At 39.5% G+C, this 21,690-nt stretch overlaps 1 protein-coding gene across 4 annotated transcripts in view; it reads right to left on the bottom strand.

Moving 5' to 3' along the window:
- AKAP9 (A-kinase anchoring protein 9) overlaps positions 1 to 21,690 on the bottom strand; it is a 3,155,794-nt gene that overhangs the window by 2,836,187 nt on the left and 297,917 nt on the right. For 3 of the 4 annotated variants that reach the window (XM_044067665.1, XM_044067666.1, XM_044067667.1), the window contains exon 2: positions 16,782 to 16,834. In XM_044067665.1, coding sequence (XP_043923600.1) covers positions 16,782 to 16,834 — 53 coding nt within the window. Of the gene's footprint in view, positions 1 to 16,781; positions 16,835 to 16,923; positions 17,023 to 21,690 lie in introns of those variants that run through there. The other variant, XM_044067668.1, reaches the window with a different exon arrangement.

The raw sequence follows: 21,690 nt of genomic DNA, 5'->3' as shown, positions 1-21,690 counted from the left end.
ACACGAAAATTTCAGGAGTCGGCCGACCGGCACTTGCGAACTGCTTCTGCTTCGGGCACCGAGCGGCAAGAAAGACTGAAGAAAATGGCGTCGGCCGCATCTTTTATACCCATGACGACCTGACGTCAGCGAAGGGGCGACAGCAGCCAACGCAGGACCCAGGACTTTGGAATTCAGGCCGACTGAGGGCAACCTGCCAGCAGGATTATCCAAATGTAATGATGTTTAGTGTCCTGCCACCTATGTGGTAGTTCATGGGTACATGTTTTTTTTCCAAATGGGATGACTATACATTTCTTGGCATTAAGCTTGAGCCCATGGCTCTGGCACCAGGCATCTGTTTCTGTAAGGCCCTTTCGTAGAGTATCCACATCATTTGGGGAATCAATAATGGCTCCCAGTTTGCAGTCATCTGCAAACTTTGTTAGCCAGAGTCCCTTAGTGTTGGCCTGTACTTCAGAGAAGTAGATGCCAAACAAGAGTGGTCCCAAGACTGAACCCTGAGGTACTCCACTTGTCACTTGTCTGGAGCTGGATTTGGAGTCGGCTACTTTTACAGCCTGGGTTCTGTCAATAAGCCAATTGGCAACCCATCGAGTGATGTAGGGATTTATGCCCAGCTTAGTAAGTTTATCTAGGATTCCAGAGTGGGGGATGGTGTCGAAGGCCTTGGCGAGGTCCAGATAGGCTGTGTGGACCTCCTTACCCTCGTCCACAGCTCTGGAGACCGACTCGAAGAAGTCAATCAGATTCAGGAGACAACATCGGCCCCTCACAAACCCAAACTGGGTGGGGTCCAGTGTCTGGAGGTTGCCGATGTCTTTGTTTATAAGTTCCATGATAATGCGTTCCATGCCCTTGCAGATCAGGCTTGTCAGACTAATGGGACGGTAGTTCCCGGGATCCAAGGTGGATCCTCCCTTGTGGAGAGGGATAACTGTAGCTGTGCGCCACTCAGTGGGCACGAAGCCTGAAGTGAGGCTATGATTAAACATGACACATAGGTAGGGTGCCAGTTCATTTTGTACTTCATGTAGTACACAGCCTGGGATGTCATCTGGTCCCATGGATGCTGTATTCTTAGCTTTGGAGAGTGCTGTTTCTACCTGTGTGGCTGTGATTATTGGGATTTGGCAATCATTTGGTACTGAGATGTGCCCTTTAGGGGCTGAGAGGGGAGTGAAGTTGGCACTAAATCGATCTGCCAGGATATTGGCAATATCCTTGGGATCAGTATATTTAATGCCATTCTGTTGCAGTTCAGAGCAGATCTGAGTATTGCCATTTAGATTCTTGACATAACTATAGAACGCCTTGTGGTTGTCTTTGGAATCTTTGGCAATTTTATTTTCGTAACTAGCTTTGGAGGATTTTATGAGGGATATCAGCTTCTTACTAAGGCTGGTAAGGGAGGTTTTTGCACCCTGAGAGTTTCCTCTTTTCTGTAACAGTTTCTTCCTTTTGTTGTAAAGTTTGTTTATAGCAGGGGACCACCAGATTGGCTTCCTTTTTTTGGAGAAGAGCATCTTGGTTCTATTTGGGATGGCACGATTCATGCACGAGTGGATGTGCTCGTACAGTGCCTTAGTGTAGGATTCTGCAGTTGAACTTCCAGATCCCGTCTGCATGGGTGTTGTGAAGTTTGTCACTTCTGACTTCAGTAGCATGAAGTTGGCTTTGGAGAAGTTTTTTAAGGAGGTTTCCTTACTGGGGGGTGGGGTGGGATGTGGATGTCAAGGGTGATTTGCTTATGGTCAGACCTGACCAATGAGGGGGTGACCACTGGTGTGGAGCATATATCTCCCATGTTGGTAATGACCAGGTCTAGGATATTGGAGCCCCTGGTGGGACAATGGATTAGTTGATCCAGGGTGTTGGAATTTATGAATTCCAAGAACTGTTGGGAAAAGGAGTTGGTACCCGAGTAGTTTTCCCAATTAATGGCAGGGTAGTTGAAATCACCTAGTATTAGGGTGTTTGGTTGTATCTTAATATTTTCCAGTATGTTTAGGAAGGTGTAGTGAGAATCTTGGGGTATGGTGGGGGATCTGTAGCAAGCTACAATTTGGATTGCAGTCTTACCTAGTGTTAGTTGCACCTGGAAAACGGTGATGAAGAAGAGGAAAAAACACATAATTTTTGTTAAGTTCTGGTTTCAATGGAACATTAGGTTTCCACATAATACTGGTATATGAAGGTGGAACTGAAATATAATCTGTACATACAATTTAATTTGTTACTCAATTATTATTACTTTTACACTACTCATTTAACAGAGACTCATGTAAACTCTGTTTTCTCTCCTCTCTTTTTATATATTTTAAGTGCATTGTCATAGATGGCAGGCTTACCTTCTGCAGCATGGAATAGGACAACTACAGCAGCGTGCCATATTCCCGTTTTTTTAATTTGTGCCCCCACCCCCCCATGTTGAGTATACTCTTCATATACAAGTGTTTTTCTACTCTAACATTTAAAAACAAACATGCTTCTGTCATGGAAAAACAAAACCAGTACAACAAAATATCAGTTAAGTGTTTTCATTCTCTTTACTACTTTACGAAGAACATCTTCAGAACTGATAACACAAATCCAAATGATGTATTTTATATCCAAAACTTGTCACATGACTCATTAGCTCACAGAAACCAATTATTCAGTACAACTAAAAAAAATATATATTTTTACATTCCTCAAAATAAAATATTTGATTATCATACGTGATTATATTACAACATTTAATGACCTTCTAATACAGAGTCAGTTTATATGAAACTACTAAACATTTTACGTTAACTATTAAATACTTGATATCCTCTGTGTCTTCAAAAGACACTTAATGTTAGTTAACCTCATTTAGTCCCTAGCACCTTATTGGCTTCCAAAATAATTTACCATTTCACTTCTTTATCCTCCAAAACAGCATTGCTGTTTCTGCTAAACGGTTTCATCAATACAAAGAAACTGAATTTCTTAAAAGTTTACAATTACTGGAGTGTTATACAAAAGCATTACTAAAATACTTTTTTCTAATTGCCAACACACGTTCATAAATTCTCTGCAAGAGCCCTCTCACAGTTTTGCACATATAAAAACTCTCACAGGAACAAGTAGCTAAATAAACTACTCCCTCAGTATTACATGTAAATCTTCCTTGTGTAAATAATTCTTTATTTGTGTGTTTAAGAACTACACTCAGACCTTCATTACTGTACCTACTATATTTACAGTCTTTACACCTGTAAGTACCAAATGGACCACTGGAATGACATCGATTATCAGAGTTATTCTAAGACACAGACTTGACAATAGTAACAAAAACTGGTTTAACTGACACTTTTAGTTAAACATATGTTGCTCAAAATAATCTTCCAATTATTGTAAACAATACCTTTAAACACCGTTAATGTCTAATGATGTGGTAGTGGGAAAGCTCTTTCAAAACCTCGGTTTTGCAGTTATTTGTATACCATGTCTTAATATAGGCCGAGATCCCTTCCACTTATTTGGAGTGATTTCCGATATAATAGAATATTTCTTTCCTGTTTAAACTTAGGTTAAGTCATCTTATTAATGACATTACTAACCAACTGCTCTCAAATTGCATGCCATTTCATGAAGCTTGGATGTAAACTGATCAAAAATAGTTATGACAAACTTTTTTTTTTTTTGATAAATAGTGCAGACAAAGCTACAATTAATCTTATATACAGGTTACTGTTCAATCAAGAAAATGTACAGTCTTATCCTGATTATCTATAGTGAATGATAAAAAAAAAATCAGTACTCTTGCTCAAGTCATTTAAGAAATTATCAAATTCTTCACATATCCCATTTCAAAAGATCAACAAATCATCACTCTATCTATGATACAGTGTAACATTACTATACAATGCGTGTTAAACATAGTTCCTGCTCCCACCAATTCATGACTATGTTGGCAAACACTAGTGTCATTCTAGCACTCATAGCTACTCCCCTTTTCTGTTTATAAACTTTATTTCTGAAAATTAAAAAAAATATGTTATCAAAACCATTTCCAATAATAAACATGCTGATTTTTAGTGTCAAATCAGTAAATTTACTTAAATATTTTTATACACTCGATTCCAGTATCCTGAACAATGGAAGTATATAGGAAGACCATATCCATAGTTATGAACACGATTTCATAACCAATAAAATTATATTTATGTGATAGATCTAAACATAATTGCAAATCTTATAAATAAAATTCAGATTTCTGTACTACAGGATTCAAGCTATGATCTAGATATATTGATATTGTTTCAGTCTTATTGAAATCAGCGGCCACTATAGGTCTGAAAAAAGAGGGGTCCAAGGTATCCTTATGAATTTTGGGAATACTGAAGAACCTCCCTAATTTTGGATGCTCTACTTTGTTGTTTTTCTTTTGGCTTTTCCCAGTTAGGGGTCGCCACAGCGAAACTCTGGTCTGGTAATGATTGGCAGTCGATTTTTATGGTGCCGAGGTGCCAGCCCAATGCCCAACCTTCATCGAAGGCACACCCATTCATGCATGTCTTTCAAACGCCATTCGACCACAGGGAGGACATGCAGACTCCACACAGAAGGTGCTCTAGCCGAGAATCAAAAGGGAGGACCTCTTGCTGTAAGGCGACAATGCTACCGCTGCACCACCACAACTCAAATAAATTATAATTAATATACCCCTAACGTAATAGATGTAATAAAGATAAGTCAATGCCTTGGAATGGAGTTTTAATACAGTTCTCTTTGCAACAGTCACACTCACATCCCAAAAGCTGCATTTCCTTTCTGTTCTTTTATTTGTGCCCCTCATGTTCAGTACATCCTTTGTACACAAGTGTTTTTTTTTCCTACTCTAACATCGGCTGATGCTTTCTGACTTGTGATTTGAAGTTAGGTTAGTATGTAGATATGTCAACAGACTTAAACAGGCACATTTCTGGGCATGCACAGGACCCTGTCCTTTAAACTCTACAGGTACATCAAACAAAGACTACCTTGACGTCACTAGCAAATTCCAAAGATCTTTTTGGGCGATAATTTAATAAAAAAAAAACAATCAAAAAGCTTTTGAGTTAAAAAAATGGGTCAAATGTACTAAGAGTGACAGGGTGTAAAATACACTGCAGCACTTACATCTCAACAGCTCGGATTTTACTTGAACCTGGTTTGGATTTATTGCTTGAACAAGCATTTACATCTGTTGCTTGAATAAGCTATAGTGGTAGCTGAATTTATGCTGACTTGTCTTGCCAGCCTTGGTTTGTTCCTGTACTTCTTTTCTGGATTTATTATTTATTTTATAAGTAACAGGAGCATTTGGACAGTGGTAACCTTTATTTTCACAGTATATTTTAACATTTTTTGCCAAAACTTACTGAGAAAGTGCACTTTTAACTTTTTAACTTTTAACCAAATCCAATTCATAGGTTCATAGGAGATTACTAGGCTAATGGCTTAAAAGCTCTTACAAGCCTAGCCAATATAACCCGATTTTACCCAATATATGGACCCTCCGGGCAAAAAGATGGCATGGATTTGTGCCTTTGCATTGAGTATCATACAGATTGCCCTTGTCCATAAGGAACACAGGTATCACCCCAAATGAGAAATTTGCGATTCCCCATCCCAAAATTATTAAAAAAAAAACGTTTCTGGCAGTTCAGTGCTAAAGGTCAGGAGACAGTAACAAGCTTCTTCCCATAGTCATGAGTCTGATTCTTTCAGTTAGCCTACTATGGAATTCTGAGCAAGTTATTTAACTCGGCAGTGTTCTTGGACTGCCATTAAAATAAAATATGTGTCCAGTGTTTACCTGGTTTACAAATTAATGAAACAGAACAGAGGTTGTGATGGCTGTTATGTGGCTGCTTGGACATAATGCTTTGCCAACTGGGGTTAAAGTACGTTACTAACTTACATTTATTAAAGTAAATTTTATATCTCTGCATGGATGAAAAATGCAGAAGAAACTAGACAGCTTGAGCAAAAGCACACCTAAAGTGGATTCCTGTCTACTGCCTGGTGCAATGTTGTGATCAGACATTTATTGCATTTACTGGGAAAGTCCTACTGGCTACCTTGTCCATTTCCCAAAGACACCTGTGAAGAAAAGCTCCAAGATATAATAGATATAGAATATTAAAAAGTTTAAAAAATCTCTAAAGAACAGCACAGAAAAATAACGGAAGTCATTAAAATGGAATAAACAGGAAACATCACAAAAGATACAAAGTGTAGTAAGTTCTATGTGACATCAGTGGACATTACCGAACATCACCGAAGCAGAAAATTATCAATTTAGATGTAACATCACCACCACTAAGAAGTAAAGAGCATAAAAACGTGGGAACTAAAGTGATGTGATATGCTTTTACATACAAGCTGATAGGTACACTGATAATTTCTCAAGGAGAGGAATGCAATAAACTCACTTCAGTAATACACATAAAATTTTGAGAAGAAATTGTTTAGTAAATGAGAAGAAATCTTGAGTACTTGTGCATTTTGATCTTGGATATTCAGAATATTTTCAGATTCCAATATGATTTAGATGCAGCTTGAGGTTGGTCTTAAAAGTAAGGAGGCTGTTTGATGGTGAGAAGAATGCTGTTCCATAGTCTAGCCATGCCTACTTAGTATAATCGGTTCATAGGTAGGTACTAGGCTATTGGCCCTAGGGCCTATACAAACCTAGCCAAATTGGTACCCTGGCTTTCGCCACCCAAGAAAATTATTTTCCTGTACCCCTGTCAAGCAGAGCCACAGAAGTGATCCCCGGGGTGAATTTCCTATTTCCCATCCAATCATCAAGATTTTTCTTGAAGAGTGCTAATGAGGAGCTTTGTTTGATATAGATAGGTAGTTTATTCCAGAGTATGGGAAGTCTCTGGGACAGGAATCTGTCCCTCCAGTATGTTTTGTTTATTGTGATGACAAGGTTTAGGTCCATAAAGCGTGTAGCTTGGAGGGATTGGGATTTCTTTATGTGGAGCATGTTCAACAGCTCTGGATTTGACATAGCTTTGTATGTTAGGCAGAGATCGCCTCTGAGTAGGTGATATGTGATGGAGTTTTTTGAGACGGTCTGTGTAGGGCATCTGTTTGAGGCCAATAATCCTCTATGAGGTATTTCTGTGGCCTTTCCAGTTGTTGTAGTTGTCTTGTGAGGTACATACCAAAAAGGGCGTTATACTCTATAATGGGTCTAATGAGTAATGAGTAGAGGGGAACAATGACCTCTTTTTCTGGATGAGAAACCTTTTGTGATGAGGTGTGCCACACAGAAAGACTTCCTGACCACTGTGGCAATGTGATTATCAAAGGAGAGATTGCTGTCCACCTGTGCCCCAAGGTCTCTTATCACGCTTTTGGTGTTAAGTAGACTACTGCCTATATGGTAGTTCATGGGTACAGAGTTTTTACCAAAGGGAATGACAATGCAGTTTTTGACATTGAGATGAGGCCATGGCTTTGACATCAGGTATCTGTCGAAGTGAAGCCCTTTTGTAGGATGTCCACATCATTAGGAGTTTCGATTATTGCTTCTAGTTTGCAGTCATCTGCAAATTTAGTTAGCCAAAGACCTTCTGTGTTAGCCTGTACTTCAGAGAAGTAGATACCATACAGAACAGGACCCAGGACTGAACCCTGTGGTACTCCACTTGTCACTAGTCTGAAGTCTGATTTGGAGTCTGCTACTTTCACAGTGTGGGTTCTGTCAGTAAGCCAGTTGGCAACCCATCTTGTGACATAGGGATTTATACCTAGTTTAGTGAGTTTATCTATAACTCCAGAGTGGGGGATGGTGTTAAACGCCTTGGCGAGATCTTGATAGGCTGTGTGAATCACCTTACCCTCATCTATGGCTTTGGTGACTGCTTCAAAGAAGTCTATCAGGTTTAAGAGACATGATCTGCCTTTTACAAACCCAAACTGTGTGGGGTCTAGAGTTTGGAGATCTCCAATGTCTTTGTTTAGGAGTTCCATGATGATACGTTCCATGGCATTGCAGACCAGGCTCGTCAGGCTAATGGGGCAATAGTTCCCGGGGTCTGTCATGGCTCCCCCTTTGTGGAATGGGGTAACCATCACATTGCACCATCCAAAGGGCACAAAGCCTGAGGTGAGGCTATGACTGAACATGGTACTTAGGTGGGGTGCCAGTTCATTCTGTAGTTCATGTAGAAGGCAGCCTGGGATGTTGTCAGGTCCCTTGGATGCTGTGTTCTTGGCTTTGGAGAGTGAGGTTTTTACCTGTGCAGCCGTGATTACAGGAGCTTTGCATTCTTCCGGTATAGAGATGGGCCCTTTAGGGGGTGAGAGAGGGGTAAAGTTAGCAGTGAATCTATCTGCCAGGATGTTGGCAATATCAGTTGGTTCTGTATATTTAGTGCCATTATGCCATGATGGTGCAGAGGTTAGCATTGCCACCTCACAGCAAGAGGTTCTCCGGTTCGATTCTTGGCTGTGGTGCCTTCTGTGCGGAGTCTGCATGTCCTCCCTGTGGTCGCATGGGTTTCCTCCCACATCCCAAAGACATGCATGCAGTAGGTGGATTGGACACTCTAAATTGGCTTTAGGTGTGAGTGTGTGTGTGTGTGCCTTTTGTGGAAGGTTGGGTGCCGGGCTGGCAACTCAACACCATAAAACTCCTCTGCCAATCATGAGCGGACAGATGATCCGCTGTGGCGACCCCTAACCTTGATAGCCGAAAGAAGAATAAGAATAAGAAGCGCTGTAACTCAGATCTGAGTGTTGCCATTGAGATTTTTGACATAGCTATAGAATGCTTTGTGGATGTCTTTAGAATCAGTGGTGATTTTGTTTTCATAACTAGCTTTGGAGGATTTTATTAGGGATCTCAGCTTCTTACTGAGGCTGACCAGGATGTTCCTCCAATCATGGGATTTTACTCTTTTTTGCAACAGTTTCTTTCTTCTGTTGTAGAGTTTGTTTATGGCAGAAGACCACCAGATTGGCTTCCTTTTTTTAGAGGATAGCATCTTGGTTCTGTTAGGGATAGCACAATCCATGCACTTGTTTAAGTGCTTATAAAGTGCATTTGTGTAGGATTTAGCAGTCGTACCTCTATTGTCCATCTGCATGGGTGTCATGAAGTTTGCCACTTCTGTCTTAGAAAGCGTGAAGTTGGCTATGGAGACATTTTTTACAGTTGTTTCCCTAATGGGGGGTGGGGGCGGGATGTGAATGTCTAGGATGATTAGCTTGTGGTTGGATCTGACCAACAAGGAACTGACCTCTGGTGTGGAACACCCGTCACTCATGTTGGTGATGACCACACCTAGGATATTGCTGCCCCTGGTGGGGGTGTGGATAAGTTGATCAAAAGCATTGGAATTGATGAATTCCAGAAAACGTTGAGCAAAAGAGTTGGTTCATGAGTAGTTTTCCCAGTTAATGGTGGGGTAGTTGAAATCACACATTATTAGGGTGTTGGGTTGTACCCTAATATTTTCCAGTGTATCAAGAAAAGAGGAGTGGGAATACTGGGGCATTGTGGGGGGTCTGTAGCAAGCTACAATCTGGATTGCAGTCTTGCCCAGAGTTGGCTGAACTTGGGTAATCTTGGATGCATTATGCTGAGCAACTAGCTTGGAGGTGTGGATATCCTTAATGAATATGGACACACCTCTGCCTTTAGTGTTTCAGTCTGGGTTAGGTGGCCGAAAGGTGTGGTATGAATTATAGCCTGGTAATGCAGGGGTGCTCCCTTTGCTTTTAACCGGGTCTCTGTCACTGCACAGATGTCGGTGTTCTCCATTTTAAGGAGTGCCTCGAGTGAGTGCATTTTGAGGTTTAGACTTCTAACATTGAGTAGCATTACCCTCAGACTTTGCTTGCTTGTACCTGCTACAGTGGTGAATTTGTCATTTCAACCTTGCCTAAAAAAGGCACTATAGGGGAGGCAGGAGCCTTTGCCAGTATCCGGAATCCCAGGGGCGATATGTGCAGGCCATCTCTGGCAAAGCATCATGGTCTGTCGATCATGTCATCCCAGGCAGACAGATACTAGATTTGCTTAGAATGGCACCAGAAGCTTAGCCAATTGTTGAAGTCAATCATTTTGTCCTTGCACTGTGGTATCATTCTGTGTGATGGCAGGATGCTACTCAGGGCTAGGGTCATACCTGCCTGGGCTACAAGATTGGAGAGCTCCTCCATGTCTCTTTTCATGTAGTCCAGGGAGGTACATCTCAGGTCATTCACAACAACATGGACAATGACAGAGTCATATTTGTACCTGTTGTGGAGTGACCTGAGTGCGTGTGTTATGTGGCAGATCCTGGCACCTGACAGGCAGAAGACAGTAACTTTCTCCTTGTTTTGCCTGGTGAGTGGAACATCAGTGCACCTGCCTATAGAGTCACCTATGTAAGTGTTGGGTACGTTATGCCTTATGGGCTGTTGTTGAGTGGCACACTGAGTTTGTGGGCTATGTGTCATTTGGGTTGTGTTGGGGGGTGGAGGTTACTTGTATTTCTGCTTTGTTGCTCGGTTGTTTCGGCAGATTTTTATTGAGAGCCTCCGCGAATGTAGGCGTGTTTTGTGCTTCTATGTGTGTGTTTTGGTGGTGTAGGTTTTGAGGGACTATGTGATGAGTGTGGTGTGGTGCAAGTGTTTACCTTCTCCTCTTGACTGTCTAGTCCAGCCTTCGGTGAAGAGAGCTTTGCTTCCAGTTTGGGTCTCCTACTTCAGTTAGTAGACATGATACGTGGTATGAAAAAATGAAAAAAGTACAACTGACTTCAGGGCTGATTTTAGCACTGACTCAGGAAACCATAGCATAAGACAAGAGTCTAAACACCTTCACAAACAAAGATGACTGTGGGCTTGTTGGTGAAAGGTGTGCTGTTACATGGGACTCTATGAAAACACACCACACCAGGTGAGCAGAAGAAAAGCAATGCAGGATATAAGTGACAAATTAACACTTGCAAGCTAGCTGGTAAACCTAGTACATCAGATATCCTCAGTGACTGCTATTTAAGTGTCTGAAGTAACGAACCAAATTAAAAGCCCTTTTAGGTATTTTAATACCCTTGAAATAGTCTTCACCTAAAACAATTTTCATATGTCTGGTGAAATAATTTATCCAATGACGGATGTATTAGCTAGTCTGATACCTAGGTAGCTCCACTAGACTGACCATTGGTGTCATTTTTTCCAGAGGAGATTCAGCAGTGAAATTAGAAATGAAAACAAATGCTGATACAACAGGGAAGCTGCAGTTAAAGTAGTGCTGATTCAGCACAAGGACAGCATATTAAATGGCTTGGCATTCAACACTGACTTATATGTACAACAAACACTCACATGAAGTACAACCACACCCCCAAACCAAATCCAGGCCTTAATAATAATAATAAAAAAATCAGATATTGATACTCTCAACTATATTATTTTCATCGACATCACTCTGCAAAATCTGTATTTTTTTGCCTTGACTAGTATACTCGCTAGAGAAATCAGAAAAGGCAACAGTTGGTGCTGAAGTAGTTACTAGTAATAAATACCAGCATACAACACTGTGACCATACACACAAAAAAGTAAAAAGCATGCAGACCGTATGAAGAATTAAACCTTTGTACCACTGCAGAAGAGTAAGGACCATACTAGAGTATACAGAAAGAGTGATAATTTGAGATAAGCCTGCTAAACAATGCTTGCAGTCTTGTGGCATGCCCTTTTATTAAAAGTGGGCTGTAATAATTCCATGTAAGTAAACAGGGAAATACTACCCCTGTTATGCACTGTTCTGTCTCAGTAATATGTAGCAAAGCTAAACTATACAGTGGACCCAGTCCCCAATTAGCCCTGCTAATATATGTATGTTTATCTATACCTAAACGCCTTGCAAGTCTTAAAAGAATAAAATATTAATCTTTGTGGAAAAACAAAATGGCTTTCTGTTCAATAATGTTTATTTCTTCAAACAACTTCAATTTTTAAACCAACTGTTACTGACCCCTGGCCAGCAAAATCAATCAGTCTAAAGCTTCAGACATATAATTTCAGATCTGGCTAACCAAACATACCCATCTTCCTCAAGACTAAAAGCAGAGATACATGGAGGAGATCCACTTAATAGGGGACAGTGTTAGCCTCCCACTAGTAATGGATGAAGTGGCCGAGCTTCTTCATGGTCTCCTTGGCTGTAAGATTAGCAAGAACCTATGAGCTGTGCTACCAAGTGCACAAGGTCTCCTCTGCACTTCTACTTGCTATGACCATAGCCGGCTTTAGGCACCAGCGAACCCTGCGGTCGCTGCGGGGCCCCATCCACAGCAAGTTATGTCATCCTGATATTTTGAAACATGTCTGTCAAACCAACAAAATCTATTACAGCAATCTTCTATACTTGGAAACCAGGTGGATAATAACTCTTATTTGTATCTGCTATAAAATTCAAAGATATCTTTGGTTATAGTAACAGTGTTTTATCAAGTAACAGGCTTCACAATTTCATAAAATATTTTACCACTGATGTAGTGCCAAAAACCCTACTTATCTCCACTAAAACTAACAATATAGCCACCATTAGATACCTGGAATACCCATGGCTGCAGGGGGCCCTTTAATTATCACCGACTGTGTGGGGAACCCACAAAAGCTGCTCTTGGCTGGGGAAAAATGAGGATTAAAAATGTATTAATTTCATGATTATGCTCCTTAACCTGAACATGGCTGTGATATGACCCTGCAAGATAAGTATTAGAGAGCAAAACAGCCTAGAGTGACCCATCTCAGTGCGTACCTTGCATTTTAAGAAGAGCTGATGCCTCCAATCCTTAGGGATGGTTTTCTCTCTCAGGGAGGTTTATAAATACTGTCAGAACACCTGATACTATAACTCTCAACTTCTTTGCAGAAGAATTCAGCTCAATGTTAAAAATAATAGCAGAATAAAGTCCCAAAATCAAGAATGCACTTTAAATATTACTCTAATTCACTTAAAAAGTTAATGTATTAACAACTTTTTTTGGACAATAACAAGTATAAAAGTCTGATGTCTGGATTTATTGACTCCCGGTAATTCTGAATGATTTACCAACAAATCAAACTTTTTACAAAGGAAAGAGCAAAATTATGATCAAAATCAGGGAAGGTCAGTGAGGTAAATAAAAGCGATTTACCGCTGATGCTGTTTGATGACTGCTAAGCAGCTGTCACTGATCTGGTGTGGGAGTACCAGTGTTGCACAATATATTGCTATTTGCTGAAATAAGTACAAGACTAATATTGCTATGGCTTATGCTTGTGTTTGTAAACAATATCACTGATTTTTATCTGTACACACACTCAGTAATACTAGGAAGACACATATGTTATTCTTCTGGGTATCAATAAAGATACAGCTAACATGTAATTATATTTCAAAAGTAAAGCACAAAATATATCATAAAACATTCAGACCCTTAGATATTTTAGGAGTCTGGTGGCCCATACTCTCTAGACAGTATAAATGGATACAGGAGGCTCCCTTAACCACCCTTGACTGTATGGGGGCCCCACAAAAACTGTTACTGGTTGGTAAAAATGAGGAGAAAACATGCATTAATTTTCTGATTATGCTCTTTCACCTGAACAGGGCTGTGATACAACCTTGTTAGGATAATCAACTACATCTATTTTAAAATCAGCCCTGCTTAGATGTGTGTGTACAGAAAACTACTGTAGGTTACGGGTGGAGAGAGGCTGGGGATTGTGTGCTTATTACTTCTTTAATTTTTCATTACAGTCAAACCTTAGAGGTGTGTACAAGAGTTAAGTATAGCTTACGTGTGGCCTAAGGACAGTGCGGTTATTGTTTGTTTTACTTTTCTGACAGACCTCACAGGTCTACAAAAAAGGTTACTATAACTTCTGTATAGGTAGTTTACTGTCTAGGATCAATAAAGTAGAATACGTTACTGTAATTATTTTTTTCACTTTCATCACAGCCATACTTCAGGCATGTATAATGGTGGCTGCCTTTGGGGGCTACAGGTGAGGAGTGAGGAGGCATGCTATGCGTATGTATGTCAGTAGTCACTTGAAATACATGACTGTGGCAATTTGTACCTCTGCTGTCAGCCCAATCTAACACCAGTAGCATGCATAGACGGTGACTTTCTTTTTTGGGGGGATGTTAGGAAGGCAGGCAGTATTCTGGGATAGACCTGTGTATCCTCACAACAATTGAAGAGTTAGTTTATTGTGAGGCACTATTTTGTCAGCTTTGAATATTTAGCCTTGGGCACAACTTAATATCTTCCTTGAAAGGCAAAAAAATACAATAAGAATGAAATTCTTTTCTTACTCATGATTTTATTTTAGGCCTCCATTGGATTAAAAGGATGGGAAAATGCTGTAAAGTGCATCCCAGAACATCTGTAACCCTATGGCTTGTTGGACCCTGGCTTATTTGCATTATTTCCTAAATAGTTACTACTGTGCTGTCCTGGTTAAGAAAGGCGTGTTGAAAGGATGCCAGAAAAATTAAAGCTGAACAGAAACACTGAATTTTTCTTTGATCATAATTCCTGTTTATTCAGTCATTGAATGAAAAGGTTGTATAAAAAAGAAAAAAAAAACTTAAAAATGCATTTCAGAGAATATAGAAAATTATGGTGTCTTGGAAAAGCTGAAGAATAAGGAAATTTTTGAGAAAAGAAAGACAAAAAATAAAGTAATGTGCATCATATGGGGAGCCCAACATGGAGGGGAAACAGAGAGGAGGAATGGAGGGTGTGTGTGTGTGTGTGTGTGTGTGTGTGTGTGTGTGTGTGTGTGTGTGTGTGTGTATATGTGGATGCGTGTGTGGAGGGGGTCGAAACAGTAGGCCTAGGATGCATTTCACCCAATTCCAGACAATTACATAGAGTTGTTGTGATGTATCATTGTTGCAACTAAATGCCAGTAATTGTAAATGTCCCTTTGTGGGATAGGCCAACATAGTACGTTATATTGACCTGTTGTAATGCAAGAGCACTGTAGCTACAGGTCAGTCTGTATGTACTACTCCTAAAAGTTTGCAACATGAACTAAAGTATTCCTTAGGAAGGGTGGCAGTGACAGGGTGATACTTACACTGGAAGTGCCTGGGTGCCCCCAACTTGACATTTGCTGGGGGCCCCCAAAATACTAACACCGGCCCTGGCTACAACAATCTATGACCTCAGCTGCTTCAGATTGAAAAAACGAACAAAACACCACACAGAAGCACTGAAGTGCAATACTAGAAAGTTCCAAATCCTAATATCATCCAAACCCAGCTCAAAGCAAAATATCTACATGTAAATAAACGCCCCATACATGAATATGGCTTCAATCACATGTTTTGTACTATAACCAGAGAATGGTACACAAGTGTATGCATCATCCACAACTGCACATATCCATGTATTTTTGTTGAAATTAAACTTCTATGTAACTAGATGTGTTAACAATATAGCTGTACATATGATTTAATCAATCTCATATCTGACAAAGATGCATTTTAAATTAGCAAACACATTGTTAACAAACAAATGAAACATTTTTACAACCATCTTTAACTTCAACATACTGTTGCTAACACACCCTTTTTCAGTACAATGGTTTATAAACCAAAATTTCCACCCTAAGACCAACCAGACAAAAGCTAGCACTCCACTATAAAAATGTTTCTTGGAGATGAGAAGCATATTTTCTGGCACACACTACTTTAGCAATAAATAACAGGACAAATCACAAAGGACTATCTGACATTTCTCAAATGACTTGCCTGTGGTACTAATAAAGCTGCAAAGAATAAAGACCTAAACATTCTAGTGTAGAATAAACTAATGATAACAGATTTTACTGACATACAAAAATCTGACAACATTCAGAAACGCTGCCAGCCAATGGAACCTAGTTTTGGTTTCTTTACACTTGTCAGCAACAGCTCTTGATTAACAAGACAGTGCAGGCATAACTTTCAAATACTAATCTACTGTCGAAATGCTTTGGAATCAGAAAGGCAGCTGCATTAATGTTAGCATGATGGGCTCATACTTCATGATGGGCTCATACTTCAGGACAAAGAGCCCTAATCAACTAACAATATTTACAAACTACACTTTCTGTTAATGCTGTTTGTAGGGTGGGTCATATGTGTCCTTGCCAAATGCATACTCGCACATCTTACATAAAACAACGTTTAGATGCTAGTTTATAAAAAGTTTTAACTACCTGGCAGGCATCTGTAAACAGCAAACACTGTACTAACAGACTGTTATCAATTCCACTTCACGCAACCTTGCTAAAATAACACTTCCAAGAGCTATGGCATTTTGTCCAAATGCTTTCAAAACAATTGTTAGCAATCCAACAATTCCGTACATGTGAATATACATCCAACAAGTTTATTTACATGGCAGTGATTGACATAGAACGTGACTGCATTTCTGGCATCCTCCTCAAATATAATATATTTGCAATAAGATAAACAACAAAACCAGCAAAACAGCGATGTAGCCCTCTTATTAGGACTGCAGACCAGTCTGATTGCTCAGGACAGGTCTTGAGGAGCACATTTATTAGAAGACAGCTGTTAAGCAGTTGTCACCCAAGGCCCTACTACACAATGCTAATCTGAACATGATTTTAAGAGCAGAATTGAAATCAAGCTCAAAATAACATGCTGTGTCACACATGACACATCTTTGCTGATCGCACCATGCCCCAAACTGTAGGATTATCCAAAGTCTAATCTAAAGCATCATTCACTTTAAGTACTCACTCTTGCTTTGCCAGCCTCTAGTTTCTTCTGCCTTTCTTCGTCCTCCATCGTCCCTGTCAGGAAACAGTAAACGTTTATTCAGATATACTGCCTGGGAACAGTTAAGTTATCCAAAATCAACAAACTGTTAGAAATGCCACACTTTTGTTTTATGCTTTGGATTATTCTGAACACAGCTGTCATAAACTCTGAAAGCCAAAATCAATGCAAAGCGACGGCCATGTTGCTTTTCCACGTAAACACATAGGCTGGGAAAATCTGACGATCGTGCTTACCGGTCTCCCGGCAGTTGGCAGCTCAAGGCACCGCCCACAGGCTGGAGTTACAGAGGGGGAAGAACCAAGTTCATGCAGTCCCATTGAAGTGGACACAGAGGGGCGGGCACTATGTGAGGTCAGGTTACAGTCAGCATAGTCAGGTTGGTCCACATTTTTGTTAAGTGTCAACGTCCTGCTCTGCACCTTGCATAGCTGCTGTCGAAGTGAATAATTAATAGTGATTTTATTGTGACTATGCTGATATTTTCCATGCACCAAACAAACTACAATGCAAACTATTTACTTTGTATTAGCACGATAAAGGCTCATTATGTTGAATACATGTAATTTGTTATTATTTCAGGAATTACGTTGTTTCATATACAGTGTAAAGTTTTCTGTCCTGAATGTGCAGACATTTAGGCATTTTTATTCAAAGCAAAACTATAGAAGCTCCGACCCCTCACCTCGCAACTGTCCAGGTTTTTGCCTCACATTTTTGCTGTGTTCCTCATAAATTCTGTGGGTTTTTTATAACACATTACCGAGGACTGAAGTCGATACATAATCACAGACGTTTTGAGTTTCAGACTTCACATCCTTCATAACAAACATAATAATGCAGACCTTTTTATTCCACCCACTTTCAAAATTTATATGAGCAGTATTTAAAAATTCCCCTAATTTGGACCTCCTCAATTATTTTTGGCGTTGTCCAAAGAGAGGCTGAGAGTTATACCTCACGGACATGTGGCAGGATAACAAACACTAAAAATAAGAACATTGGCCTTAAAAAAAAAAAAAAAAAACCAGCAGAGGGTCACAAAGAAAAACAATTTTTTTCCGAGTAGAAGATCCTCAAGTACTCAAGTCTGTACAGTTATTGATAAAGAATGGCTGTATAGGCTTAGTTAAATTATTTAATAATGTATGTTCCATAAATAGGTCTGCATTTTGAGAGAACACTAAATCTAGGAAGAGCAAGTCTAAATCTGAGAGAGAAAAATCTCACAACTATGCCTGTGTGTTGTTTGAGAATAAATATGGGACTGTTTTCGGTCAGAATGTAACAGATATACGAGTTGTTTTAAGCTTGGAACAGGTGAACTTTCTCTCTCTATATATATGTAAACATATATATGTATATATATATATATATATATATATATATATATATATATGTGTGTGTGTGTGTGTGTGTGTACATTCATGGCGTTCATGCATACATATACACATACACACTCATATATACATATGTGTGTATAAAATTGTATATATATATAAAATTGTATATATATATATATATATATATATAAGTGTGTACAGATACAGATGCATACATACATTTGTATATACGTATATTCATATATACATGTAAATCCATATATGTATGCATATATATGTGTGGGTGAGTATGGTTTAATCTGCAATATGTGTTGACTTGTGACCCTTTTTCTGTGCAATGCATAAAAACACATTTGGTCCATAGGTAAATACCAGCCTAGCTGCCCTTTATGGCCATTCTAAGCCTAACAAAATTTCCCTTCAAAGAAGAGAATCAAACTCTGTACCTTGTGAACATGAGATAAAAACGTTAACATTATACCAACCCCCATTCCCCTATACAAACCCCCAACCCCTATAAAGTTATAATTATAGGCTAACTGCCTTCTGCTGAGAAATATGTCAGTTATGCATAAACCAGATTTGTGATCCATAAACTGTTATTACTCTGCTCTGTGATTACCAAACTTAGGCCAGGAAGCTAGAGCTGTAAAAAGTACAATGAATAGATTCTTTAAAGAGATAGCTATGCAGGAACAGTTAAACAAACCCATTAGTAAGTAAACGAGAATCTCTATTCAGATGTATCTGTGGTCTGTACGAAAAAAATATAAACCAAGCAGCCCATGAACAGACAAAAGATGAGTCAGAAAGAGTAAGAACTACCCTGCAGCTTGTGAGTTGTCTCTGCAGTTTATTTCTGCCTGGGTATTCTGAAAATTCAGCTATTTTAGTTTAAGGAAGCAGTAAAGCTTGCAGTTCAGAACTAGCTAGAAAAAACAGCTGTAAACAGATATGTTTCTTATAATCCATCTGTTCAAAAGATTATTTTTTGTTTCATTGTACAGTTCATATTTCACTTTATATTTAACTGTTAGCTGTCCTGCTTAACCCATTTTTCCCTAAGTAGACTATTTTTTTTCTATTCACTTTTAGAAAGCTTGTGACTAGTCAACTAGTTACTTATTTATTAATTAATAAGAAAGCATTATTGCTAAATTGTGGCTTTGTAGGCATTCACCTTTAATTGACTAGACTACACTGTTATAGATTATTATTTCTGTTTACAATTATCTGGCTTATTAACAGGAATAAATCAGTAACCAGGAGGACTCTGACTCTGTGGTCTGGGTGGTGTCATTTTACTACCTTGGCCCAGGACAGAAGGCTTCTCTTGAAATTAATGTGTGTATGTGTCTGTGTGTGTGTGTGTGTGTGTGTGTGTGTGTGTGTGTGTGTGTGTGTGTGCGTGTGTATGTATGTGTGTGTGTGTGTCATGTGAAAGTACAGTTATTGTGGGCAAGTGGGCACTGAAACTCAAAAATAATGGAAAAAAGTGGTCTGGGGAGCTAGGCCAAAGACTCTGATCCATGGGGAGTTCAGTGTGAAGACTATTCTTTGGTATAGATGGTGTCAGTCCATTTATGGGGTAATAGTACATAGAAGCTGCATGTTTTTGTGGCCATGCTGCAGTTAGTGAGTTACTCAGTGATTCATATTTGTGTGCCTTTCTCATATTTTCATCTTAGTACCAATGATAGATCAAGAGAATATACCCCTGTTGTGCATCAGATTTATATTTTAAAAGCTAATTTAATGGAGCAGACCAAAGTACCACAGACACTGCCCACCGTCTTTTCTTTATAGCCTAAATCATAGCTATTGAGATTGGGGTATATGATGCTGTGATCACTAAGCTGCAGTCAGCTGATAAATAGATATAACCCAAAGACAAAAAAATTGTATTATAATCCCCCAACAACATTAAAATCTGATCCAAAGAAACTCTGAAATGCTATAAAACAGATACTACATCCTGGAAATCCGACCTCACCAAACCCATGTCCTGGCAAGTCACCTGATGAAACTGTCAACACATTCAACAGCTATTTCATTGAATCCATTTCCAAATTATTTAACCCCAACTCCTCTAAGAATAACATGTCTAACCTCTCTGTACCTCCCACAACTACTAACACAAAAAACTCCTTTACTTTCAAACCTGTTCCCACCAACTACATCAAAACTCTACTCTCTAGCTCAAACCATGCTCAGTATCTGCCGACAATATCCCTTCATATTTCCTACAAACTGCTGCAAACTCCTTTGCCATACCTGTATCTATTATAATAAATCACTCCATCTTTGAATCTAAAGTTCCTTCTATCTGGAAACAGTTCTACACTCTCCCTATACACAACAAAGGAGGTAACTCTACAGAAATTTCTAATTTCAGACCTATCGCTATCCTCTCTCCGCTCTCAAAAGTCCTTGAGAAATGCATACATAAACAACTTATGCATTATCTCATACAGGGAAAAATGCTCACTCCTACACAGCATGGGTTCCATCCCAAGGATAGCACCACCACAGCTACTATCCTTCCTCAACACTATTTCTCTAACCAAAGATGTCCATAAACTCATATCTTGCCTATTCCTTGACCTATCAAAGGTCCTTGACACTGTCTCTCACTCACTGCTACATAATAAACTCACAGACCTTAACTTCTTCCCAACACTATCTCATGGTTCTCTAGCTATTTCACTGATAGGCAGCAGTCAGTGAGATGGGACTCAACACTATCTACCCCCTTTCAGTAAGAACAGGGGTCCCCCAAGGATCCATACTTGGACCTCTACTTTTTAATATTTTCACCAACTCACTTCACTCCTCTTGTCCTCACTCTATCATTGTCCAATATGCAGATGACTCTACAGTCATCACTATATTGCTAACTCATCCTCTGAACTCCTAACTATTACCCAGACATCCTTTAACTCTGTAGAGACATGGCTCACAAATAACCAACTCATCCTCAACCCCCCCCCAAAACTGCTACTCTATCTTCCTAAAACCGTTAACCACATCAAGCCTTCCTTCTCCATCACATCTCTAAACAATACCCCTATAGAAGTGGAATCTAGCACAAAACTACTCAGCATTACCATTGATGATCAACACAAATTTGATCTACATGTTAACAATTGCATCAGAAAAACCCACCAGAAACTAGGACTTCTGTACAGGAATAACAAATTCCTCATCCCTGAAGCTAACGCTACTCTCTCTCATGCCTACCTACTACCCTACTTACTGTTACCAAATATTTACAAATCTGTACTCCTCCCTACTTACCAAACTAGAATCGACCTATTATAAGATAGTTAGATTTGCAGCTCAACAAACATATAAATCCCACCACTGTCTATCCCTAAAGTACCTGAACTGACTCGAATTACCTCACCTGTTTCTCCAATCTCAGCGCCAAATCATACACACCATTGTAAAGCAGCCTGCTTTCTCCCAGTCACTATCATCCCTCATCTCCCTCTACTCTCCTATTAGACAACTCTGAAGTGCAAACC

This window comes from Protopterus annectens, chromosome 3.part1, assembly GCF_019279795.1.
Source record: "Protopterus annectens isolate FY-2018-M chromosome 3.part1, PAN1.0, whole genome shotgun sequence".
In the NCBI taxonomy this organism is placed as follows: Eukaryota; Metazoa; Chordata; order Ceratodontiformes; family Protopteridae; genus Protopterus; species Protopterus annectens.
Note: the sequence above shows the minus strand (reverse complement) of the source record. Positions and strands in the feature narration are given on the sequence as shown.